This window comes from Toxotes jaculatrix, chromosome 19, assembly GCF_017976425.1.
Source record: "Toxotes jaculatrix isolate fToxJac2 chromosome 19, fToxJac2.pri, whole genome shotgun sequence".
Classification (NCBI taxonomy): Eukaryota; Metazoa; Chordata; class Actinopteri; family Toxotidae; genus Toxotes; species Toxotes jaculatrix.
Genome location: NC_054412.1, coordinates 17,181,746 through 17,209,156, shown reverse-complemented (window position 1 = coordinate 17,209,156; position 27,411 = coordinate 17,181,746). Strand labels below are relative to the sequence as shown.

The following is a 27,411-nucleotide window of genomic DNA, read 5'->3' as shown; positions in this document are numbered from 1 at the left end:
TATGATGTTTTTTATGACATTTTGAGGTGAAAAAAACTTTTGACTTTTTTTGGCCGATTTTGATGCCATACTATACCATGACGATTTTTGGCCGATTTTGATGCCTTACTATACTATGATGTTTTTTATGACATTTTGAGGTGAAAAAAACTTTTGACTTTTTTTTGGCCGATTTTGATGCCTTACTATACTATGACGATTTTTGGCAGATTTTGAGGTCATACTAAAGTATGACTTTTTTTGGTCGATTTTGATGTCTTACTATACTATGACGTTTTTTATGACATTTTGATGCCTTACTATACTATGACGTTTTTTTATGAAATTTTGAGGTCATACTGAAGTATGACTTTTTTTGGCCGATTTTGATGCCTTACTATACTATGATGTTTTTTATGACATTTTGAGGTGAAAAAAACTTTTGACTTTTTTTGGCCGATTTTGATGCCATACTATACTATGACGATTTTTGGCCGATTTTGATGCCTTACTATACTATGATGTTTTTTATGACATTTTGAGGTGAAAAAAACTTTTGACTTTTTTTTTGGCCGATTTTGATGCCTTACTATACTATGACGATTTTTGGCAGATTTTGAGGTCATACTAAAGTATGACTTTTTTTGGTCGATTTTGATGTCTTACTATACTATGACGTTTTTTATGACATTTTGATGCCTTACTATACTATGACGTTTTTTATGACATTTGGAGGTGAAAATTTTTTTTGACTTTTTTTGGCCGATTTTGATGCCTTACTATACTATGACGTTTTTTATGACATTTTGAGGTCATACTAAAGTATGACTTTTTTTGGCCGATTTTGATGCCTTACCATACTATGATGTTTTTTATGACAATTTGAAGTGAAAAAAAATTTTGACTTTTTTTTGCCGATTTTGATGCCTTACTATATTATGATGTTTTTTATGACATTTTGAGGTCATATTAAAGTATGACTTTTTTTGCCGATTTTGATGCCTTACTATACTATGACGTTTTTTATGACATTTGGAGGTGAAAATTTTTTTTGACTTTTTTTGGCCAATTTTGATGCCTTACTATACTATGACGTTTTTTATGACATTTTGAGGTGAAAAAAATTTTTGACTTTTTTTGGCCGATTTTGATGCCTTACTATACTATGACATTTTTTATGACATTTTGAGGTCATACTAAAGTATGACTTTTTTTGGCCGATTTTGATGCCTTACTATACTATGATGTTTTTTATGACAATTTGAAGTGAAAAAAAATTTTGACTTTTTTTTGCTTCATTTACTCCACATAAAAAATAAACTATAAAAAATACAAAAACCAATTATTTATAATTCAATTTTTAACAATATTAAACTTAAGCTTTTTTCTTTTAAACAAATTTTAAACAAGCAAACAATTCTCAGGTGCCTGTGCAGGTTGTTTTTAAAGCCAGCTCTATATGAAATTCTTTTCTTGCAGACTCTACACTCTTCTTTTGTATTATCAATATAATTGAAATGGTTCCAGATTTTGCTTCTTTTCCTGGTGTCACTCGTTTTCTTAACTTTACCTTTCTCATGCGTCGATGTTGTCTTTTCTTGTAGCCCCTGGCTCTCTATCTCTCTTCCCCTCCTGCTCTCCTGTTCATGTGCTACTGCTGCTGCGAGTGTAACTACCGCCCCTCCCCCCTCTACTCAGCGCAAACACAGGCCGCAAACAAATATTGATCAATCACGTGTGGGTTTAAGAAAAAAGAGAGAGAAAAAAAACAAAACAAAACGGCTCCTAATCAGGAGCCAGCTCCCGTCGTTCGCTTCTCAGAGCCGTTTCATTCGTGACCGACACACCACTACCGAGCACGAGCACGCTTTCTGCTTTTGAATGAAAAAACTTCTCTGACTGGTGGGATTGATTGTTGGGTTGTAGTTGAACGTTTTGTTGGTGACCCCTCATCAGCGGTTCTAACCTAACCGATACAACGGGCGCATTATTGCACGGAAACACACTGAGCCAGCGCCTACATTAGGCTATTTAAACAAGTCCGTTTATGTGGGACCTACAATACAACTGCTTCAGCTACTTCTGCAACTACTACTACTGATAATAATCATGTGAAGTTTAAATATATGCGTGTTACATATATTTAATGTTTTAAAATACGTTTTGACATTTTGAAGGTTGACCCACAGTATCTGTGCATGTAGATTATTTATTTCCTGTGTCCAAAATATATTCTTAGTGTCCACATAGATATATACGTACATAGAAGTAACAAGCTGTGAAACATATTGTCTTTGCAGTATCAGTGTGTCAGAGGTAGATGGTCTCTATAGTGATTGCAGTGTCAGGCCTTCTGCACTACATTTGTCATCATCAGAGCCACTGAAGCCTCCACACTCCACCATAGTTTGCTTTGCAGCACCCCCCGTGTGTGACAGGCTGTGAAGGCCAGTCTGCGTAAGGAGAATGCTCTCAGTGTCACTATGGAAACAAGTAAACTGTGCACAGGGAAGTGGAAAGAAGAAGAGAAGAAGAGTTGGGTGTACAGACACAAAGGCCTTCAGGAGTATGCACGTAAACAGAAAGTGTGTTTAGGAGTTGGATTTATTTCTTACTGCCAGCCGAGGAGAACTGATGGTGAGTTAAATACCAGAGGAGTGTGTTGTGCAGTGCTGAGCAGCAGTGTCCTGTTCACACATATAACACTGCAGCTTTAAGTGTGTGTGAGTGTCAGGTTGGACTTTTGCCGTTTTCACTTTGGAATCCTTATGCTTTTAACATTTATTTTTATAAGATACAGAGTAAAAGATGGAGAATGATTTGTTTAGTAGGTAACAGTGGAGAAGAACATAATGTCAGAGAAACATTTATAGAAAAACATCTGACAAGGTGCCAACATTATCATCTGGCGTTATTTATAAGACTTGTGATAAAAGGTGGTATGTTGTACAACTTTATACTGTAAAAGTTTTAAAGTGCTCTGGCAGATGGTGTAAGGTAGCATAGCTCTATTGTAAACCATGGTGGGAAATGGTAGAAATAAGCTGCACACAATCAAAAATGTGCACAGAAAGTATCAAACACAAGAGTGATGTTTCATTGTTGTGTATTTTAGCACATCACCTGTACCTGGCTGTTACCCAGAGATGCCACATGCACCAAGGTCCTCTGCAAACTGTGCCAAGATGCAGACAAAACTGAGCGCCTGGACTCCTCTGAACCATCCTCTGGCAAACAGCAAGGTCAGATCAGTTCATCTGTCCTGGAGCGTTTTAACAAATAAAGGATATATGAGGGATATTTGCAAACCATAACACATTATTTACTTAGTTACATATATTTATAAGTTCTTACTTATTACTTTAATTACATCCTCATATGAACTATGACCATCAGATGAAAACCAGTTTACTGTTAGCCATGCATTTGGACAGGTTTTTAAGATGAGCCTAAATGTTTTTGAATTTTCTTACTGCATTCAAATCATTTGTGGAGTATTAAGTCGAGTTAAGCCCTGACCCTCTCTAAAACTGGAGTCACAAGGTTTTTAAGCAGTAATGAGGCACAGATTTGCTCTCAGACATGCTTCAGTTTGTGCCAGTATGATTTTCAAAAACAGGCCTTGTGCACCTATAGTTTGAAGTTTGGTCCAAGGTTCTGGAAATCATTTATTCTGATAATACAAGATTCTTCTCATTGAATGTAGTTATTCCTTATGTTATTTCTAATAAGCAGTTTAATTTTTCAGTGTTCTCCTTTTCCTCAGGTGTTTGAAGAGAGACGAAGCCTTCTGGCAAAGTGGGTAAGTTTAAATCACATAAATGGAGATACACTAAATGCACTGATGGATGGAAGCGCAGTGGGAGCTGTGAGTCTCACACAAATAACAGGCTGTTAGAAACCACTCTTTGTGCTCTGTGGAGCCCATTTTGAATCTGTTAATCAATTAAATTGAGTCAGTGCATGTGAAACACAGTCTTTCATGTCCTCATCAGTTTGACAAGTGGTCTGACAGTCAGAGGAGGGCAGTGCTGCAGGATTTTGTACTGAGCTGTTCGCTGGAGCAGCTGAAGTTCCTGAGTCTGAGTGTGAGCAGACAGCTCCCCCTGCAGGCTGCAGACTTCACCTGCCTGCTGCCCCGAGCCCTCTGCCTCTACATCTTCTCCTTCCTGGACCCCCGCAGCCTATGTCGATGTGCACAGGTACGTGCACTGAACATATTATCGACCTGTAGTAGGGTTCTTAACATAGATGACCCAACAATCACTAAGCCAACTGTAGATTGTGCTTTATAAAACATTCTGGACCCTTTTTTTGTTGCTGTGGGCAGGTGAGCTGGCACTGGAAGAGCATTGTGGAGCTGGACCAGCTGTGGATGCCCAAGTGTCTGAGGTTCGGCTGGTGCATCAATTTCTCCCCCACACCGTTTGAGCAGGGCGTCTGGAAGAGGTACTACATCCAAACTGTGCAGGAGCTGCGACTCACCCCACTGCAGGTCAGGAGACCAGATGCAGAACAATCTCATCCTTCGGTTGGTATTATTATATTCTCAAATAAACAGGATCTGAATAAAGCAGAACAAACTGATGTTACAGTAAAACTACATTACAATGCAGTGATAAAATGTTCATGCAAAGTCTTTTTCCCACCTCCAGGCTGCTTGGTCCCAGCAGCAGTTTGCGATTCCAGATGCAGCCACGACCAGCACTACACATGAAGATCTGTTAGCACCGCCCCTCCTCACCGACGAGCATCCAGTGTCCACTAAACAGCGAGTTAGAAGCAGCCTCAGGACTGGATTAATAAAGGAGAAGCAGCCAAATGCTCTGCCTCCATGGAGAGATTCTGACAGACATCCCAAAGACACACTGCGCTTTAACTACCTAGACAACCTGGACACAGTCAAACAGGCCATGGCAGCGTAAGACTGTGGGCAGCAGGCAGAAAGTTACCACAATGAAGCACATTATAGTGATATGATGTGATTTAGAGATAACATCAGGAACCAGTTCTTTAGAATTAAAACATTTGCAATTAAATTTGTACTGATCACTGACAAGGCACAGAAACAATTTGGCATCAAAAAAAAAAAAAGTCACCACCAATAAAACAGTACAGTAGAAAATAAAATCACATAGCAGATGAAGAGATAGAGATAAAGATGTTTTAAGATACATAATATTTTAATTTTCAACATATTTTATATACTTACATAATACAGATCCACTGAAGTGTTATTTCTGCTCACTGACTCAGTCGTCTCTCTGCAGGCAGACGAAAAGCGCAGCCACCACCTGCCGTAGTAACACATTGAAGCCAGACGACGGAAGCAAGAAAACGCTGTCTGAGGCAAATTACAAACTCCGCAAAGCCAAATCTCTGGTAAACCACGGTGCATTCATCATCACAGCCATACCCTCACTGTGACTGTGACCTCCTTGTCTGAATCAAAGGGGAGGGGGTGGAGGGGGGGGCGATAAACACGGAAGGGTCTCTGGAGACTGTGAAACCAGCAGGCATCATGCATTATGGAGCAGCGTTTACACCAAAATACATGTTAATGATAAGCTGCTCAGAGACGGAGGTGACGGGGGGAAACCAAATTATGCTGATAATGGGGTTTGTGGAAGGAGAAGGGGAGGAAAGGGTGAGATAGAGGACACCATGGCATTTAATATTCAGACTTCAGTGAAATCATCATTCATTTGTTTTAATGCCTGGGTACAGGAACCACTGTGAAATATAACAATACCCAGTAGGCTATATTTTTTTTTTCTCTGAACACGTGGTTATCAAGGTAACCCTAGTTCTCTAAGAACGTTTGTATTCCTCCTTCTTCAGATGTTCCTCAGTTCCAACTGCAGAACCCAACATCCTCCTCATCAGACCCAAACCCGACCTCAGTGGGCATCTCAGAGTAACGACTACCCCGTCACCAAAGAGACCACCAAGAGCCTGCTGCACTTGGCCCAGTGGAACGCTGGGATCCGTCCGGGGCCGGTGAGGTCTGCGGTGCCCCAGCTGAGCATGGAGGCGCTCAGGGCATCCCAGCGCTCACACCGGAGCTCACCCAGTAAGTAATCACCGCACTTCCACTGCTCTGGGCTGAATATATGATGTAACCACACAGCAAGAAATGCATTCAGGACAAATTATGGGTTAAAAAAAAAAGACTGATTCTGCAAGAAAGTCAGTGTATGCAGTTTGTGACCCTATTAGAAATTATGCTTTACTCTGTGTATTGTAACTGAAGGGTTAGGAAGTAATTGTATGATGCATTTAGCAAATAGATTTAGATTTGATTCAGTTTTTACACTAAATACATTTGAGTGGTTTTCTTTCACTAATAAATGTACGTTAGGCTGAACTGTTAACGTAAGAGAAGGCTGAAAATTTCTGTGTACTCACTTTATTTTACACAAAAATATTTCATTGCCATGGGCTGAAATCAAAGAGGAACATTTCTAATAGGTAGCCAATTTAATATGAGCACACACCTTTGTGTTAGTGTTTGTAAAGATTATTTCAGAGGCTGAGTGATTTTGATCTAGTGTGTAGACTTGCTTTGAACTGCTATAGAGATCTGATTTATGAAGTGTAACTCATCATCAATCCCAGGTAAACCACTGTTCGAGGTTCAGCCATGGATTGTTCCTGCTTCACATGCACACTGATGAAGAGTAAAGCATATCGCCCCCATCAGCAAGATTTCAGAACTACACTAGCTATCAGCTGTCAGTAGCTATGTCAGTGACTATGGGTGAGAGGCGGGGTACACCCTGGACTGGTCGCCAGTCAATCGCAGGGCTGACACACAAAGACAGACAACCACACACGCACACACTCACACCTACGGGCGATTTAGAGTAGCCAGTTAACCTAACCCATGCATGTTTTTGGGATTGTGGGAGGAAGCCGGAGTACCCGGAGAGAATTCAACAACTACAATTTTTCTCTGCAAGCTATTTAGATATAAATAGCTCTGGATGGACTTGGATATTTGCACATCATTATTCTGACATTGTGTGCCACAAATTGTAAATAAGCCATTGGAAACAGTCTGTAAAAGAAAGGTACCACCTTTATTATCCAATCCACACATCCCATTCAGAACGCAGTACAAAGCCAAAGCAATTTATATAAACAGGTGAGTTTGAACTCCAAACAATAACTGTCAGTTTAAGACAAAAAAAAAAAAGATTTTGTCTCATTATTCAAAACAACATCTTGCATTCAACACACAGTAGCATATCTTGGGCAAAGAGGGAAGCTTTGTGTACATCAATCATGACAGAGGACGTGATTTTTTTTTTTTTTTAATTAAAAAAAAAAAAAAAACCCCCACTTCAGTCAGATATGAAATATCAGTATCATACGTACACCTCACTTATTGCATATAAAACATTGCATCCAAAGTATGGCTCACACGCACACATGTATATATATTACTAACTACAAGAGGATCAAATATAAAGGACTTAAATGAATGGTAGATACCTGATGTTAATTTAATGTTAATTAACCGAATGCTGACATGTTAATCAAAGGGCAGGAGTGTGTATGGTACAGTGTACAGTAAATGTGGCTGATGAAAGTAAGTCTGTGCTGTGACTGAAAAATAAAAATGGTCTTTATAGGTCTCACAGGTTAAAACCGTAATTTGTCAGCTTATGTTCTGTCTTCAAGACAATGTTGTGCTCTATGATAAGCCCCAGACACGTTGTCCGTATGGTGAGATCACAGGGGTGATGATGGTGAAGCTCAAGTCTTATCTTAGATGGTAAAATTAAAGAAGTCTGCTCAGTTATTCCTCTGGAAAAGTAGGTGATTTTACAACATTTTTACCCAAAATGTCTTAACAACTGATCCAGATATTTATTAGCTGAAGCTTTAGAAACAAATTCAATCTGATCCATTAACCTTCATAAAGAGTGTAGAAAAAGTGAACCACAATGTCACTGAGTACAATGTAAAACCATCACGGATGATGAGATTGTCCATGACAACAGGTTTGTTTTAGTTAGGAGCTACTGCACGTGGAGGGACAGAGGGACCATCAGGATCGTCTATGGTGTATTATTAGTAAAATGAGCCAGGATATCAGAAACACAGCAAAATGCAAAGATGAGTGACAACAGTCATACACGCAGCAGTTTGAAGGCTCAAGTCTTGCGAGTCCAATTTAAGGCAAATTTTGAAGCGTACATTATATCAAATCCTAGGCATAGTTTGATGTATAGGAGACAATTAACAGAGTTTACAAGGGTTTCGTAAACTCAAATGTCACTTTGAACAGGGACAGACCTGGTCAGATTTGTCCCTCTAGTGGAGACAAGGTGAATTATTCCATTAACCCATCTGGGAACATATCCAAGGGGTTAAACTGATGATTTTTTTTTTTTTTTTTTTTTTAAGAATGGAAAAGGTTTTTAAAAAATCATTTTGTTCGCTTAAGAAGCGCATATTATTTATTTGGGATCAAAGATTTGTTTTGGCCTTTCATTTAGGGAGACAGATTTTCAGTTCAACAAAAAAGCCACAAAAAAGTCACTTAAAACATGGCAAAACACACAGCTACCATTCAGAGCATTGCCACAGAACAATTAAATAAAAACATTTGGTTGGTTGATTTGATTTTGTGATTCATTATCACGACCTTCTCAATCAGCGAAACCTCTAAGTTAAAGCAAACTTTGACACACTGGATCTTACTGAATGTGCAAAGTATGTCTTTATGTTCACAGTGGATTTATTTTATCAGATGCACAAGACTGGAGTTTGAAAAGAAAAAACAATTACAACAGCTGACTATAAAAAGAGAAAAGCACCCAAATGCTTCTCCCAGCTGACCAAACCAATCATCCCTTATCTGCTTTCAGTATTTAGCCCTTCACTGCCACAGAAATGTCCACTTAACATTGACTGATTTCACATTCTGTCATCAAATCTTAGTCTTTGTAGATCAAGTGAAATCACAGGACGATATAATTTCACTTGTTTAAATGCATGTTGATTTTTAGGATTGTGTCATTGTGATATAACCTGTGTCAGAATTTAATTTCACTGTTTGAAAAAACACAAAGCTCAACACCAAGTTAAAAATCTGCACACTAAACTAAATCCATTGTCAAATGAAAGATTTGTTTACAATTTTTTTTATGCTTCCTTGTTCATTTATTTCCAAGTGCTGCTTGCAAAGCTCAGTTATAGTATAAGGCTGACAAATCCATCATTTGTGCTTTGACAGCTGTTAACAGTAGAGGCAATTCATGTGATGCTTTCATATTTTTTTTGCAAAGTACAAGGTACATGTTCTGCAGGCTTCAATAACTTGGAGGGAATGACTATGCAAATACACACAAGTATGAACATCGAGTCTTTTTAAATAATGTAAACATATACATCTTATTTGAGGTCAGAGCAGTGATCCTCTTCATATCTGTTTATAGTTAAAAAAAAAAAAAAAAAGAAAGAGCAAAATATTACTGGAGCATCGTCCGGATGTTCTTCGGAGTGGACTCGTCATTCAGGTGTTTTGTGGTGAATCTGATGAGACATTAATGATGGACAATGCATTAGTAGGCCATTCTGTACAGTAGCATTTAAAAGCATTTAAACAGAGCGGATGTAACCAACTTGAGGGCATTCAGGAGGCCTTCTACGTTGTCTGCCGGCTGGTCCTTCAGGACTTTTATGCAGCCTTTCATCTGAGAAGAAACGAACAATCAGAACGAGAGCACACAAACCCAAGAGCCGCATCACAAAACAGATCTGTGCTCTGACACGCCGCTGTGACGTTAAACGTGCAGCTTAAATCAGATGTGTGCGTGTCTTACGTCTATCTTGGAGGACTTGTTGAAGGCGCCGTTGGGGTGGACATGGTCATAAAGAATGATGACCCCGACCATGACCCTCATGCAAAACAAGAGCGTGTCCTCACTGCTGAAACGACTCGAATATTCCCTGTAAACACAACAGAGAGATTTAGACCTACATGGTGAAGAAAGAGTTTGTAAACTGAGAGCCACTGATTAAAAAAAAACTTGACTTGCTTTTAATCTACAAACTGTTTAAGGTTTTTTTTTTTTTCAAGGCTTCTAATAAACCTCATGATTGTGTGTGTGTGTGTGTGCATGTGTGTGTAGCAAACCACTGTAACTCACGGTGTCTCCAGCATGACTTTACAGACGCTGGCCATAGTGCTGAGACAGTCTGTCGTGTTCTCCAGTGGAAGAGTCTTATTCTACAGAGCACACAAACCAATGACGTTAAACATTAATCATTTAAAAAAATTACATACATTTCTTAAATCATCATGCTTCGGCAATGTAATTCAGCACAGATGTGTTTCCCTCATTCAGTGAGGGAGGTCAGAGGTCCAGCATTATGACAATGAATGCAACAAATATTAGTTTCTCTTAAATTATACATGTGTGAAGTATGACAGATGGAACAAGACTAACAGCAGAATTTCAAACTGCCAGTGTGACAAATTTGACACAGTAACAACCACTGTTATCCAACAAATGGTTTTCTCACCTCTGTCACAAAGTTTGTGGTTGCGTTGCTGAGTGTTTTCAGCATGGGTGTTGCCTCGGCGTAGAACAGAGACATCCTGTTGGCCATCTCATTGTTGACTTCATTCTCAATGTCCAACTTCAGGTTCAGAAGCAAACGGACACAGACGACTTAGACATGTCAGCGTAGGAGGTGTTAAATTTCCCAATGAGGATTGGCATGATAATCTATTTTATATTTACTGAACATCAATACACTGCAGGAAAAGTAGCTCTAACTATTTCACCTCAGTTCCATTTTTAATACTACAGTACCACCGATGTGATCAGTTTGGCCTACATCTGGGGTCTGACGTGACATAAAAGACAGTGGACATGTTCTTTTTTTATGTCACTGCAAATATGTGAATTTGAGAACCCCGGGAAAAAAGATGGCCGTCTTCCTACTGCCAGCTAATGTAGATCTCAGCTAATATAATGTCTGGACAACTCACATTCATGTTGTTTATTCGGTTTCGACTGATAGTTCTTCTGTAGTAGCTGAAGTCGTTCTGAATGGCAGGAATTCTCATCTGAATGAAAACAGGCCAACAACACATTTAGACACCAGTGTTGAACAAACAGAACCAACACAGTATTTCATACATGTACACTGTATGCGTATGTGTCACTAACTGAAGTAATATGGGAAGAGTGACTAAGACTGTGTGTGTTACTGAGATGAGCCACTCAGTGTTTTCCAGCAGACCTTGAGCTCATCGAAGCGCAGAGTGAAGTGGAGGATCTCTGCAAACTGTTTGGCCAGAGCCTGCTCCCTCTCCAGGTGCTGAGTGGGCGTGAAGGGTGGACACGTCAGGGACTCCAACAAACTCTGCAGAGCCTCCTCTGCAGGCAGACACACACACAAACACACAAACACACAAACACACACACACACACACACACACACACACACACACACACACACAGAGATAAGACGTCAGCTGCTGTGTAGGTGTTAGATTTCTCCTGCAAACCCTGAAAAACTCTTCCAGTTCTGAATTTATTTGCACATTCATGTTTTAGGCAGAAGAGAAGGAGAGAACTTCACTTTGTAGTGAACGTATTTTTTTATTTGACATGATTTTAGTTTCAGTTCTTCTTTATCATAGACTTTCATGATATCAGCTGTATTACAAGACAACCTTTTATTTCGCATATCCTCTATCTTTGGAATTACATCAGCAACCACTGGAAGCTGAGTGAGCGATGAGCGATGAGCGAGTGACGGAGTGAGTGAGTGTGTTTTGCTCATCTGAATGGGACAGGACAGTACACAGAACAGCACATAACCTCAGACCGGCTGTTATGCAAACCCTGTGTAAATACTATCTGGATGAGTTTTAAAGTCAGTGACTGTGCAGCCTGTGTGTTATAGAAGTCAAACCTTCTCGAACACTATTTTACCATTGTTTAGCCTGGGCAGTGAATCATTGAGATTAAACATTTCTGTCTATGACATGACCTTTCATTCAAAGTAGAAATGATCATCCTGCCACTGAAAATAAAAGAAAGGTAAGACATTTTGTCCTGTGCTGTGATCATACCTAGTCTAAGAGAGAAACTGTAGAACTTCTTGAGTTTGATGACGAGCGGGCAGACGGAGTTCCACGCTCGCTCCTGCAGCATGAAGTCGTTGGGGTTTTGAATCGCCTGAACCAAACAACAAAACAAAACAAAACAAAACAGGATAACGTCAGAAAACATCCATGATTAGTGTTATAATGCTCAACAACATTAAGGACCAGGTACAGCACCGATATTGCATGCTGTTTAGAAAATTAAATGGGTTTTGTGTTTGTGTGTGTGTTCCTTACATCTCTGATCTCCTGGCCGGCTCCCTTGTATGCCTGCAGGCCAGACAGGATGCTCTCAGAGTCCTGGAGGACTGAGTTCACCTGGTTCCATACCTCTCGCTCTCCTTCTGTCGGCTGTGCATCTAAGAGACAAACATGCACACACATGTGCATACGTGTACACATGCGCACGCACAACAAAACACAAACACATACCATCAGAACAGTTAGCTAAGCTAGCTGTCTGACAATGCAAACACATCACAAAGCTATGAAGTCTTGCCTTTTCACATCAAGAATCAGTCCTTGAGTGATCTCCAATTTTACAAATATCGAACTCACAGATTTAATTAACTCTTTGTTTCTAGTCTAACATTATATTACAACACACATTCAATTTTCATTGATGTGAAATGGCTTTAAATAAGGAATAATGACATTATTTTTACTAATGATGAAACACTCACTGGGAGAACACAGGCATGTGTGCTGAATGTTTTTGTCACTGAAACTGGACTCATCAGAGCAAAAACATTCAGTGTAACTGTGTGTGTGGGTCAAAACTAAAAACATTATTTCACTTAAGTTAACATTTTCAGCACATATAGTATATCCACATCAAGTCCTTCAACAGTCAGCTGCCAACATTTGCTGCCCTGAGCACCCACAGGGACGCTTTTAATTTGGAATGCAAAACCCAAACGTTACACATCTGCTGCATATCATAACTACACTGATAAGACAGAACTCTGTATGAAATGTATGAAAGCTGACAGTAAAAGAACTAGCACGGGCGTATACAGTATATGTTATAAACTGTAAATGTTCTACCAGAGTGAAATATTTGTAAGTGCATTTGCAGACAGTTTGATCCAAAGCATGCTGCAGCAAACTCCTGGATAGACATGGAGCTGCAGTAGAACCATGTTAATGAGCCGTGGAAAAAAAAAATGAACAGATGTTTTAAAAAGCCTGGATCAGAATATTCATGGCATTTTACTGGAAAAGAATGATTTCATTGCAAGTTTCTTTTTTTTTTATATTTCCTGCATGGTCATAGCAAGACTACAGTAAATATGGCTTGATAAGGACTTTAATTCTGTGAGCTAATGTGAGTTCTGTAATACAACACATCATTTTAATTTTACAGTGTCTGCAGGCAACTAAGATTCTCAGAATACAGGCTTTACTGGCTATCATGGCCACAGACAGTCAAACTGTACAACAACAGCTCTAAATATAGAGCATCACTAACATTAAAACTCTGTGTCTGGGGTCTGTTTTGCATTTCAAAACCCTTTCCACTCCCATCATTTCCTCTTTGCTGAATAAACAAAGCCTGAGGTTGGCTACATTGTGAGTGCGGCTGAAATGCAACAGCGGAGGCGTATTGTGTTTTTTTGTTTTGTTTTTTTTCTGTGGAAGGTTTTGGAAAAAGCAGATATAATTGCTGTGTTAAAAATGAGATAAATAGTCTATTTTATGTGTAGCGGGGCAGTAATGTAGCTGATTTAATGTTTTACTGCAGTGATGAAAGGTGGAGGAATGATTCCACCTTAACAGTGTTCACATATTCAACGAATACTGATCAGAACATTTAATGGTAACTATAAATAACATGACTATACAGGAAGAGAAATGAGACTAAATGTAGATAAAACATTGTTCAATCCACTATATATGGGACCCGATCAGTAATGTGTTAGTAATTACATTATGCCACATACATATGCATCAGATGTGTCTTATTGTAAGTGAACCTACAGGGTCATGCATGCAGACAAGTTAGTAAAAACAGACAGCAAAGGTCAAGGGTCAGCTCCATTCTTCTTCAACTTGGCATTAGGAGAATAGATTTTAAAACCATACTGAAATCAATCATGAATTATAATAACAGCCTTCAGAGGCAGCTTTAGAAAATCGAAAGGGGAAAGGTTAACTGTTCAAAGGCTGAATAGGCTGACCCCTGACCAGTGAGAGCAGCCAAAGAGTATAAAGGAAAAATGAATTTAGGGATATGGAGGGGAGGGTTGGCCTAGCAGAAGGACAGGCATAAGCTCTTCTCACTTTCAAAGTCAAGGAAAAAGTTTGGCCCCTGTTCAAGCTCTGTGCAAGTGAGCACTTTTAACAGATTCCCCATTTGGTTTCTGCAAGAGAGAATAAAGAAAGAAAGAGAAAGGAAGAAAAGTATGTGTGATGTTAAAAAGTCATCAAAAACGTTATTTGAACGGAGACGGGAGATCAGAGCTGAAATAGCAGGAGGTCAAGACTGAGTGGAAGAAAAAGAAAGGGAAAAAGCAAAGGAGAAGAGATAGGAGCATAAGCAGACTCCTTCATGGCTTCATCACCGGGAGCAGAGACCTGCTGACGGAAAGGAAACAGCTGAGCCGGTCGCCCCATCACCCCACCACCACCACACCACCGCACCACCCCTCCCCACATCTCTTTCTCCATCCATCTTTTCTCCCTTTGTTCCACTCCTCGGCCAGACTTACTTTCAAAGTCCAGGAAAAAGTGTGGATAGTTCTCTATTTCCCTTGTTAGGACTTTTAGCAGGTTACCCATTCCAGCAAACCTGATGGTCAAAATACAATGGTAAAAACAGGAGACACAAAAAGACATGAATACATGTATATATGACACGAAATACATTCAGTGTGTAGCTAACTTTGTACTATAACAGAGACAATGATAACCTTAGCAAGTTGAGTTATGAATTTTTAAATGATGTAGGTTCTGTTTCAGCCCAGGTTAATGCAGGTATTCTGGATCCTGAAGGTTTATAACATGGGTATATTTCTGATCCTACGAGCAAACCACAAGCCAAAGTGTTCAACTGATGCCTTCAAGTGCAGCTTGTGTCATCTTTTAGATGCAACAGATGCATAGACTGAATTCAATTATGGCCCTGTCTAAACACTGAGGCATGGTTAGAGGACTCTTGATGTGCATGTACGTTGCAGAAGAAACCCAGCAAGCAAAAACCGGAATTTTAGGTATTTTTGTTTAAAATATTACTCTAAGATGAATATTTTTTAAATATTTTTTGTTGATTGATTACTCAACTAATTGTGTGAGGTCAATTCTTTTCAATCAATGACGTAATCTTTTAAAATAATCTCACCTCACTTCACACAAATGAAACTGAAGGGGAAATGTATTTCTAACTATTAATAATTTGTGTGTCCATCAGAATGTGTCCACACACAGCAGGGATTAGTTATCAAGACAAAATGAAATTGTTGACATTTAAAATGCTTTGTGTACAAGCTGAATTCACACTGTGCAGCTGTGAGTATGTACGTACTACATGTGTGTGTCAGTAAAGAGGCTGAAAAAGCAAAAAAATTCCCTCCCACCCTCACTGAACAAAACTCCTGAGGTTCTGAACCAGTTTCTCTACTCTTCTGGATTCAAGCCTTTCTAAACGTGACCAAACACAGGGATGCAGTCCTAAATGGCAGTTACACTCTATAAAGGTTTTATTGGCGGCAAAAGGCAGTGGGTAGGTAGCAATTTCCTCAGAAAAGGCTACCTCCCCAGCCTCGGAGGGTGGTCACAAACTCTGTAATCACAGCAGGCCTTAGACTTACAATAGATATGAGGCCATGATTACGGTAAAAGGGAGAACGTCACAATATGTCACGGGGATACAAGTGGGAATAGTATGACCTTGCTGGGTTCAAAAGATTTAACCAGATGTTACATTCATGTTGGGTGGGAAACAAAAGTTGTTATTTGAATGAAAAAAAAAAAAAACTCCAGATGTACTCTAAAAACAGACTTAGTCTTAAAAAAAAAAGTCAGTCAATCTATTTAGGACATGTAAATGAATCAGTAGTTGCAGATTCAGAGAGAAACCATAAGAGCACACAGTCTTTTCTCCTCACACACAGAGATCCAGCTTCTCCTCGACTTAAGTCATAGTGTGAAGTGACAACAAAAGAGACACTGTGCTACTGTGTGCACATGATAATCACACTGCATTTCTCTGCACAGCCTCCAGCAAGCTGTCGACCATTTTCAATCATGGCATTCATTCCTCATCTTGCACTCTTCATAAATTCATACATATGTGACAGTCCGGATAAAAAATAAGTCTACATACTGATCCTACAGTTAAAGCTTCGATTCTGTAGAGATCATAAACCTTGTAATGTGTCTGATTAGCAATTTCATGCAGCTACAATTCAAAACTTGATAAAATACAAAAAATACCAGAAGGGGGCAGTGCTGGTTTATTTTTTACATTTCACTGACAAGGATAGACGTTGTGCTGTAATGGTGTCATGTTGGTACATGTGCTGCAGAAGCCGTATTTTTTCTGGGTGAATCCTAACCCGCGGCTACAACAAGTTCCTCAACAATCTCACTCGCCTTAATCTCCAGCCAAACAATGAATATGCTTCCTTCAGGTACCAGTTAAGTATTAAAACTGACGGCCAGCTCTAACAGAGACGACTACATCTAAAGCGGCTTCTTTTTCTGAGCGACCACAGACCAAGATACAATCAAGGTCCAGTGAAAACGAAAGCAATGCTTGCTTTAACATGCCTTTTCATTCAAGGTATTTTAAGGACTGTTTCATTCATTACAGAGAGTTTGTAACAGAGAAAATCTCATAACTTTCAGTTTTTTAAGAGATGCCTTAAGGTAAATCTCATGCATTCCTACATTGTTGGATATTATTAATTTGTCATTTCCGAAACTACACCAGAATCACTTTTAACGACCTCCAGAGAACAGCTTTATGGCTTTGAGTCATGGGTGTGTGTGTGCATGCACGTGTGTGCATATTAACATTGCTAGTAAACCAGCTGGCTTGTGCTCACTGGGGAATGTCTGTGATTGTGGTGTCACTTGAAATGCAGCTGAATTGCATTCTGGTATGTTACAGCTACTGTTCACAAAGAAAGCAATGATTCAGAGCAACACGCTGAGCAGAATAAAACATCTGTGACGACTGTCTCCAGATCTAGTAAAGTGCAGGCAACACAAAAATTAGGTTTCCAGCTTTTGTAATGTGATGCAGGATGTAAGAAAACAAACCAAAAAACAGACTCAACAGTGCAAAAACCCAACTTACACATGAACTAACCAGACTTTAAGCAAGTAAAACATGCCAATGTGTATGCAAATACAAGCCTCCAATAATGTCCTGTGACAGTTAACTTGCAGTTACGTTTGTGCTTTACTTCCCCTCTGAGGTAAACAAACCAGATCCAGCAGCTTTCTCTACTATTTCTTTTCTCTCAAGAAGCCAAGGTGTAAATGAAACAAACCATCAGCAGGACTCTACACTAAACAAGCTATAAATGTATACTCAGAGGAATGCACAGTGAGAGAACTACAGAGACAATGAGAACTGCTTTTGTCTGAGAGAACTTAATACCCCTCAGTCTATTTATGCTAATTGGGTAAAAGATACAAAACATGATAAAAACACACGGTAAAACTGTGCATACATAACCATCCACACTCTGTGCTCCTGTTTACTTACTTAAGGCAATGTACTATACATGGTTTGTTGCCACTGCAACAATTGAGGCTGACTGGAGCAAAAGACTGAAGTTGGATTTTCTGCATTGACTTTACACAGTGATCTATAAGGTCAATGCTTTTTCTCACAACACATATTTTCACTTGTCACAGAAGGAAAAGCACAGATGCTACTAATGATACTAGGAAGGGTAGGTCCCATTAAGTGTCTCAGTCAGAACTGACACACCTGAATGGAATGCAGCCGTAATTAATGTTATCAATTACATCCGTTCTTTTCCTACAATGGCACATCAAAGAGTCTACTGTTAAAAACAGTCTACAGTGAACAATGAAGGACAACACATGGTAATAACTCTTTGGAATGAGAACTGAAATTGGATTTTAATAGTGTCAGATATGGTTTAACCCTGTCTCATCCTTTCAGAAAGGTTGATAAATGCATGAAATACTTACAGAAACACTCATTCGCAGTTAAACTCTAAAAGAGTTGTGAAAGAAGTTTTGTTCCATCTTTCTAATCCTGCTCACAGATCTGCTGGTAAAACCCTTAATAACTGGGTGAAACCAACACTGATGCTCCATCTGAATGGCTTAAGGCACATCACCTGACCCGCTTTCAAAATCCTCGTCCTGACCCGAGCTGAACACAGGCCAGGAGATGGGATAGGAATTAAATTTTAAGTTATTAACAACCTTTAAATACTGACTAGACAAAATAAATAAAAAAGAGAGGGAGACCACCAGAGACCTGAGAGTGCAGGGATGACTACGCATGAGAGTGTACAGAGAGAGCTGAAACTTAACTTCATTTGGTACTTATGTAATGTAATTCTGTGTAATTCAGTGGTTTAGCAGTGATGTGCATGGACTACTGCAGACTAAAGACTTTGAGTAGAATATCTGCAAGGGACAAACCTATGAAAAGACAAATACATGCTGAATGCGCATTATGCAAATAGTAAGCTGCTCTGTTTATATTCTGTAAGACAGTGAACAGTATATGCTTTTTCTGTCCTGGTCGTCCCCCTGACTGGTCAGAGACTTTCCCATCTTTACCCATAAATATTAATACCAGACAGGGAAGGAAAATTAGAACAGGGAATTTTCTCGTCTGACCGGTTTCTCTTTCACAACCACTTATCTATTATAGCCTGGACTGGAAATGCGTAAGCTCTGACTTTCCTCTTTCCCATAGTGTATACCATCAGCTGACATGGGTTGAATTAAAGGGAAATAGCACATATCGTACACCAAAGGAGTAGATTTTGTGAAGGATGTGCTGAGGGTGCAACTGAAACCATTTAAGTATTGTATACAAAAGGTATTTCCCTTTCTGCCATTTACAAGAAGTTCAGATTTAAAAAAAAATAAAAGACGAAAGGAAAACAAGAAGTTATAGTGAGACCTTTCTTTGTCAGACAGAAAAAAAAACCCTGGAATTAAAAAATAAACAAGTTTCAAATCCCTCCAGATGTCCAAGTGACGTTACAGATTTGTGCAGGCTGACGAACTCTGTATTACCCTGACAGTCAACTTGTTGGTCTTTAGCAGTGACCTGCCTTTCCATCACACTTGTGTGGTGCTCAAGTTGTTCTCAGCAGCAGGAACTCCCCCAACAACCCCACTGTCCTCCTTTAACCTCAATTTAAAACATTCCTCCTGCTTCAAAAAAAAAAAGTGCCTGTGAAACCGTGTAGGAGTCTCAAGGCTATTTGAACTTTATAATTAAAGCAAACTCTATGCATTTAAAGCACCAAAATGAGTGCCACATTTAAATTGCCTTTCCCTGCTGTCTGGGAGCCAGAAACAACCTCTGCAAAGGGAGAAATCATGCTCTGAGCAAAAGAGACGAACCAAATGATTTGTTGAATCGTGAATGTAATTTGGCATATTGCATTACAAGGTATTACTATATTGGTCTTTTCTTTGGAAAGAGGGAAAAAAGTTTGAGAAGTGCAAATATCAGATGTCAATAGTATTTTCAGATCTAACAAAAGTGTTTCTGCTGTTAACCTACAGAGAAGAATCCAAATAATTAAATACCAGACGTCAGGATTTCATTCAATCATGTTCAAGTTCTTGATTTTAGGCGTCCTGTCGAGTTTTTGATGTCCAGCAACACCGTTTTTCTTTATCTATTTATTGAACATGACAACATCACATTATGTGAACATGTATAAGAAGCATAGCAATGCGTCAACAAAGGCTGTAAAGAAGCAATCTGGCAAATATGGATGTAAACAAGTCATTTTAAAAAATGAATGTTTAATGAGAAAAGAAATGAATTCAAGATGTTTCTTAGACCTCAAGGATACACGCCATTGTGTTTTGGTGAGAAACACTGAATGTAAACAGGAGTTTTGTTTGTTTGCAGGAAAACTCCACAGGACACCTTTAATGAACATTTTTTTTTGAATTATTTTTTGAAAAACACAAAGCAGAGCCACCATTAAATACCTACAGCTGATCTCACAGTTTCTTTTGCAGCCTCTGAATTTTGCTTAGAAGCACATTTTAATTTAATGCAACTGAAGTTCACATCTTGTTCTGTCTCTGCTGAGGAGAATGGAAGCAGAAACATGACCAACCTGGAAAACTCATTTTTATGTACAAGTATGACATGGTATTTGTAGTTCACAGTCTTGTAGATTCAGCTTCATGTTTTTTTCTTACTAAAGTAAGAAGGTAAGTAAGTTCCCAGCATAAATAGTTAGGAAACCCTTGTCCCTGCGTACATTGGAGAAATTCCTACTGAAGGTTCAGTATTTCTCTTTAACGGCCCTGAGGACTAACAGAGCAGCAGCCTCCGAGAGAGAAAGTTTTGGGCTAGCTACAACAAGCGTGGGCTAATCCCTGCTGTAATCATCTAAACCTCAACATTGTTGCTGGGCTGATGTGCCTCAGTGGCAGCTTAGAGTGTGGTCTTATTCAAACATGACTACACTAGCTTTTTTTTTTTTTTTTAAAGTGTGTGTGTGTGTGTGTATGTGTGTATATGAATGAGTCATATACCTTCTCTGGTGGAGGACCTTGGGTTGCTCTTTATATCATCCGCTTTCTCTTTGTCTCTGAAACAGAAGAGAGAAAAAAAGAAGTTTTAAAATCAGCATGTTTTAGAAACCTGTGTGTGTGTGTGTGTGTGCGTGTGTCCACGTGCACATCACACACCTGTCAGACAGGTACAGTATCAGCTTTCCACATTAACCACCTTTTCTCCTGACATACAAGCATTCAGCAAACAGATACAACCCTCCTCCCGTCACAAAACACACCAATACATTATTCAACAGCGAAATCTACACCCTTGCTTGTTATATCCCAAATAAAGCTGATTAAGCTTCTGTCTGCTGCCTGTTCACTGAAGTATTAAATGTCCTGTGACAAGCTGCGGCTGCTAATGGTCACCAGGATGCGCTGAAAAGTAAACCCCCCCCCCCCCCCCCTCCCCCAGAGTGAGAGAAGAAAATAAATAAATAGATGGCACTGTCATATTCTGTCATAAATAAAGGTAATGCACATTCAATGTGACATTTATTGCCCAGCTGAAGAGAAAAAAACCCAACAGGATTATCTGAGGCTCATTGTTCAGATTCATATCATACTTTTACATACATATACTTTGAAATGTTGACATAAGTTTCATCTTATCAACAAAAAAAATAAGCAGCACTAAAAACTGTAACTACTTTGTTTTGATTTTGTGTCTCTTAACGTAGAGATTAATTCAAACTCTTCAGCTGCAAACTATCAATTTACACCTGAACACCTGGTAAGTGAAATTCGTCGTTGGACTTCAGGACCAAATCTTCAACGACTAAGCATCTGTTGGTTTTCAGAAAAAAAACCTGTTGCTGTGGAATGAGACACTGGATGTAACATGACCCTGTAATGCTCCAGTGTTAAAATATGAAAGAAGTTCTCATAATGAACAACAGAGGACATCATCAGCACTACAGCCTCATGTTGTAGTCTAAACACACATTCTCACTGCTGCGGTGCGCAGTAATACAATGACCTACAACTTGGCCAACAGTTGTTTAAAACTTACAGAGGCCTGACCGGACGGAAATAAGCAGCTGTGATAAAGCGGAGTTTTTCTACTGTCTCGTGGATGGTTATATCTTACTGCACATCACGTTGTGGCTTGAAATGTTTTTGTTTTATGTCCCCACATGCCGTGGCTCATATTTCTGTCTGACCAGCATCTTGCTAGCGTAAATTATCTGAGTACAGGACTCTGAGTCTGTTAGTTTCTGCTGCAGGACTCTGCTGTTCGAGGCAGGTGCAGAGCCCTTCAGTCACCTCTGCCACTCATCCCTCCACCCGTTACATATGGGTCCCTGCTTCTCCTACACGGTCACACAAACTCTTCATTTCTGTCACAAGGTTGTTAAATTTACTGTGTATTCCTTGTCCCAGGTCACTGATGTCTCAGGTACTTACTGTCCCTCCTGAGATCAGCTGCTAGCTCCATTAGCGCACTGATTATATCTTCAGAAACTATGCTTGTTCCTTATTCATAGCCTTTGGAGTTTCACTTCCCACTCATCATAAATTTTGAGGTTTCAAGTTATTTGGTGAGAAAATTCTAAATGACTTAATTTCAAATAGCAGTATATGTGCAATAAGCTAATACCGCCTGACATATTGGCCTGACCAATTTATCTGTCTTGCTCTTCTCAGTATTCCATATAGCATAGCATATACACAACTTACTGAACATTACCAGGTGACAGAAAACACTGTTCATCCGTCTTATTATATTCAAATTCTTCCACACACAAGCAAATGTTTTGTTTACTGTAGACATGCAGGTGTGTGCTTGTCTTTTAGATAATGCCAACAATCCAATCTATCATGTCAGAGATTTAAGATTTAAACCCACATATACAGTATGTCTTCTTTCCCATCTGTCACAGTATCCAGTCCTCATCCATCTGTGCTGACCTCTAGCCCTCCCTCTGTGGAACCCACACAGCAACAGAGCAAGGGAAAAAGAGGTGGGATGCTGTGGTTGGATGGATGGATGGATGGATGGATGGAGGCCCCACAGGGGCCCTGGACACTTTCCTGATAAGGGCATAGTAGTGTGTGGCAGCTCCCTGCGGTCTGACACATGAGCAGACTTCACCTCCACATCACGCTAGGTTGACAGACACACATACACACTTCATGTGTCCCTTCTGGACCTCTTGGAAACACTCGCTTGCCAAAACACCATGTGGACAGCACAGACTGAGTGCTGATGAGAGCAGACACTTCATCATCACACCCACTTCACTCATTACACTTGCAACTTCTCTCTTTTTCTCTCTACTTCAACTTCTTCATCCAACATACACTCTTTCTCTCCTTCCCTTTTCTTCCCTCATGGCTTTCTGTCTCCCTTTCACTTCTCTGCTTCCCTTTACCGTTAAACAGAGCTGGATTTTCTCTGTTTCTTTTTTTTTCCCCCAACCAGACTGACAGATGTCACCAGGCAGTCATTTCATTTACACAGTTACACTGAATATTATTAGTTCAATTGGCAAGGAAGACCTTTTACGAACTCAGCCAGCAGACATCATTCCAGAAAAAAAAACTAGCCGTTAGCTAGAGAGACTGATAACCAATCCAGCCTATCATTTAGCCACTGTGTTAGCCTGGTGAATAGCCACCCATTCAGTAAACAAGCCACACATTTAACCAGCCAGTCAGCAAATGAGTCAGTCAGTAAATCTGTCAATCTTCCTAGCAGGTGGTGGAGCCAGACAGAGAGGAGGGCAATGCATCCAGACACCTAAAAAATAAACATGTTTTTCAGGAAACGTCACTTGAGAGTAGGAATGGAATTTTCCAGGGACCCCACAGGAATAACATTATACGATTGTAGTTGGTTTGATTTAACCCTAAAATGTATTGTTGAGAGCAGTGATGTGTGTGAGCACTGGCAAAGTTCATTTATATTACAATAAAAAAATTGGCAGCCAAAAATGTCATTTTATGAGGAAATCTCTTATCTATTAATCAAAAAATAATAATTTCAAAAAAAGGAACATGCATCTCAAAAAGAGTGCCTCATTTTTCCATCTCAGTGGAAGATGATGTGTTGGAATCAAACGCTTCATTTATTCGAACAAAAGGAGGGAAACTTTCATCAAATGCCCTCAAGGAAAATGAGGAGTATCAAAAAACATCAGCGTTTTCATTGCATAAAGACTCTTCAGGCGTGGAGCTGTTGCTGTAATCGAAAATGACTTTGAGCAAGTGAAAAGGAAGACGTCTAGTGTCCTCTTTTATGGCTGTTAAGATCCTGAATGTGTGCAAAGGTTTCATTTCCATTACAATATAATCTATTCAGCTACTACGCTGCCAGGCTCTGGAGGGTCCCTGAAGCTTGGCATCTTTCTCTATCTCAATCAAGTAGCTTTAGTTAGCTGGTCTGGACAATACCTTAACCATGACGTAGGTCCCATGCAGTCTGTGATACTGAAGGAATGGGACTGAGCAAGAACTTTGGCACTGCTTCCAATTAGCTTTCCTTTGTTCTATGTTCCTAATTATCTTACATCTCCAAAGCGATAGAGTACTAAAAAATGAAATCTGACTTGTTTTCTCACTGCAGCAGCTAGTTTTCTAGAGCCACACACGGAGCAGCTCAGGGCCTTTGCTTAGAGACACAGTGACAGCAGCTTCTGATGAAGTATTTCTAATTAACTTTCTCTGGACAAATTTTACCTGTCTGGAGAAAGTGATGAGGGCAAATAAAAAAAAAGCAAATTCAAAAGTTAGTACCATACGTCAATAATTTATAGACAGGTAATGTCCCACCTTAACCTGGGGCATTGTCCCGTACAAGCACTCACACACCCAAAACATTAACAGTTACTTTCATGCATAGCCACACACCTCGCCTGCCAGGCCTTGTCTAAAAGCTATCCGTTTCCATGGTGACAGCAGAGACATCCATTAAAAGAGGGGAAGCACACGAATATGACAGAGTGGAAGCCGGAGGGGGCACACACATACACCCTTTGTTCTTCAGTGGTTTGCTGTTTAGAAAAAGGGAAGGTATGTGATGAAAGCTGTCACTTGTGGTTGAATGCCTGGCAAGAACGATGCCAACCCCACTGGGTGGAGGCTGAGAGTGACAGACTGCAGGAGGAAGATGGAGGTGAGAAGAAAAAAAAATCCTGAGAGAAATTGCAGAAAAAGAGTTGTGCATCCAAACAAAGTCTAAAAACCTAAAGAAAGAGGGCATCATTATTGTGTCGGTACCTCAGTGTTGCCTCAGAGGGGAATTAACTGAGAATAAACAAAGCAGAACAAAACTGACTAAAGTTGAGCGAAACTGAAGAGCACTGGAATAGGCTTTCACTTCATGTAGCACAGGCAACATCAGAAACAGGGAACTGTTGTTAATAACAAACAGAAAGGTACAGATTTCTTTTAGGTGCATTAATGTGTGACACAGAAAGACACGCACTCACACACATGGCTCAGTGAAAGCCCTACTCCAATGGTCTGTAGCCACAGTTTACACAAGATGACAAAAGACTCCATATCCCAGTTTTCACTGTGTTTAATGGACCGTAACAGCGAACATTCACGAGTCTCTCTTATCTAGTCCGTATATCAGCTGTGTTTTCACAGCGTGTTTACATGGCCAACATTAGCCTCAAACCACTGAGTACTCAACAAATCAGTAAGTACATATTACAATCTAATGCAAATTAGTTCACAACACTACAACACTTTGAAGAGTGGTTTTCTTAGCAAAAAAGCAAAAACTACACTATGTAAACATTGCAGATCTTATGCACTCTCTGTTTGTGTTCCTCTCATGCACCAGTCCTGCTCATGCTGACTGCGAGCCATCCGTTAATTGCCATTCAAACTTAAATCTCTTACCTGCGTTGCTTCCTTTACACTGTGATTCTAGTAACCACCAGCACTGCGGCTGAATGACTCATAAACACAATGCAACGTGACGGGCGGAAACTACAGGCACAGGAAACTGCATTGGCAAACCGTGATTACAACTAGGCCACTTCTTACACCGAGTGAACAATAGCAAACCCATCTGACAACAACTGGAAACTTCAACAAACTGAATACAGTGTTTGTAGTGCGCCGCACATATTTTCACTGAAGTCATTGTTCAACAAAAAAGAAACACATTCAGTGAAGTTATATCCTGTGTATTTTCACTTGCAGTGATGGGAGAGTGACGAGCACAGAAATACAAAGAGACAAAGTCAGCTCCGCTCGGAAAACTAGCTCAGAGAAAATACAGTCAAGGCCGTCACATCAGTGCTTCTTGGGAAAAGGCAAGCGCACAAAACAAAAATGGTTCTTGACTTTTACAATGAGGAGATTCATACTGTTGAACTAAAGTCTCTCCATGTGCTCAGTCATAGCATTTCTTACCCCGGGGGGAGGAACAGGCCATGATCCAGTTTGGATCAAGACAAAGTGTTTTCTTAATGCTACATTTAAGTTTCCACAAACAGTCTTAATTTCAAATTTTGCAAAGGCTACAAAAATTATAAACATCCCTTAGTGCAGAGGGTTAGGAGGAAAACATGATTTCATGGTCCTGTATAGTTTAGAATGTTCATCATGATAGTAACATTACAGACTCCAGCAGCTAACAGGTGTAACACTTTTCTTTTTCCTTGAATCTCAGCCAAGCGCGTGCTAATCTCAATCAGCAATCAGACAACCACTCAGAGTTCCAGTGCAGTTATTGTACACACAACGTCACTATCTCAAGTGAAAGCTTTTTACGGGCAAACCATTTCCGGCCCCATGTACATGTTTCAGTGTTTTTCAGGAGATGATTAGATACATTACTACATGTGACAGGTGTGTAAGCATAAGCCAAAATAAGAGACATGTACGATGGATGTGCAGTTTGTTTTGTGTGAAACGACCGAACTTTGTGACCATTCAGTCAAATTAGCTGCTGCTGATCCATTACATCCTCCATAAAACTGGCGACATGAGGTCCTGGCACAGCCCATGGATAGCGTGACAGCTGTTGATGTTCACAGACAGTCGGGATTGAACCTGTAAATCAATTATTTACATGAATGAGCGTCATCTCTACTGCTGGAAAATGCACATTTCCAACATGGCTCCAGGTCACGCAAGGGGAGTTGGTGTGCAAATATGTGTAAAGAGTAAGCATAAGTCCCCAGGTGAGACCACCTTTGGCTCACGTTAACCAACAAGGGGATAACTTGGGTGTGTGTATGTGCACATAAGCGCACGTGTCTCTGATGACAAAAGCCTGTCCTCTTCTGCGACAAAGGATGGAGTGAGGCAGTCTGTCTGTCTCTGTTTGTGTGTGTCTGTGGGTGGGGTGGGGGTGGAGGGGGGCTATGCGTCACATCTGGCTTAGGACGATCTGCCTTCTACAGACACCCTCTAAGGGTTCAAACAAGGGTTAACCCTCAATGGAAGTTCAATGGGCTGGAAGATGGCAAGCCTCCCATGAGTAAATGAATAAGTGTGTGTGTGTGTGTGTGTGTTTGTGTGTGTGTGTGTGTGTGTGTGTGTGAGAAAGCTATGGAGTATCTTTCTTCCATTCTGCA

General features: G+C 39.9%; 2 protein-coding genes across 4 annotated transcripts in view; one reads left to right on the top strand and one right to left on the bottom strand.

Moving 5' to 3' along the window:
* Window positions 1–3,125: 3,125 nt before the first annotated feature.
* fbxo16 (F-box protein 16) lies at window positions 3,126–6,653 on the top strand. Its single transcript, XM_041065014.1, has 8 exons — window positions 3,126–3,221; window positions 3,746–3,781; window positions 3,975–4,181; window positions 4,310–4,474; window positions 4,635–4,900; window positions 5,250–5,361; window positions 5,821–6,052; window positions 6,598–6,653. The coding sequence occupies exons 1-8, from the start codon at window positions 3,126–3,128 to the stop codon at window positions 6,651–6,653; spliced, it is 1,170 nt and encodes a 389-aa protein (XP_040920948.1).
* Window positions 6,654–8,394: 1,741 nt separating this feature from the next.
* Window positions 8,395–27,411, bottom strand: part of fam49a (family with sequence similarity 49 member A) — a 30,298-nt gene continuing 11,281 nt past the window's right edge. The window contains exons 1-12 of one of the 3 annotated variants that reach the window (XM_041064082.1): window positions 25,724–25,752; window positions 20,846–20,901; window positions 14,827–14,906; window positions 12,353–12,474; window positions 12,083–12,188; window positions 11,245–11,381; window positions 10,991–11,068; window positions 10,519–10,635; window positions 10,143–10,222; window positions 9,816–9,942; window positions 9,616–9,686; window positions 8,395–9,525 (exon numbers count right to left, since the gene is read on the bottom strand). In XM_041064082.1, coding sequence (XP_040920016.1) covers window positions 9,462–9,525; window positions 9,616–9,686; window positions 9,816–9,942; window positions 10,143–10,222; window positions 10,519–10,635; window positions 10,991–11,068; window positions 11,245–11,381; window positions 12,083–12,188; window positions 12,353–12,474; window positions 14,827–14,896 — 972 coding nt within the window. In that variant the 5' untranslated portion in view covers window positions 14,897–14,906; window positions 20,846–20,901; window positions 25,724–25,752 and the 3' untranslated portion in view covers window positions 8,395–9,461. Of the gene's footprint in view, window positions 9,526–9,615; window positions 9,687–9,815; window positions 9,943–10,142; window positions 10,223–10,518; window positions 10,636–10,990; window positions 11,069–11,244; window positions 11,382–12,082; window positions 12,189–12,352; window positions 12,475–14,398; window positions 14,479–14,826; window positions 14,907–20,845; window positions 20,902–25,723; window positions 25,753–27,411 lie in introns of those variants that run through there. The other 2 variants (XM_041064081.1, XM_041064080.1) reach the window with 2 other exon arrangements.

Coding starts and splice junctions, on each gene's coding strand:
- fbxo16 (XM_041065014.1), top strand. CDS start 3,126: ATGCCACATGCACCAAGGTCCTCTGCAAACTGTGCCAAGATGCAGACA. Junction 3,222..3,745: donor ATCCTCTGGCAAACAGCAAG/GTCAGATCAGTT, acceptor CCTTTTCCTCAG/GTGTTTGAAGAGAGACGAAG. Junction 3,782..3,974: donor GAAGCCTTCTGGCAAAGTGG/GTAAGTTTAAAT, acceptor TGTCCTCATCAG/TTTGACAAGTGGTCTGACAG.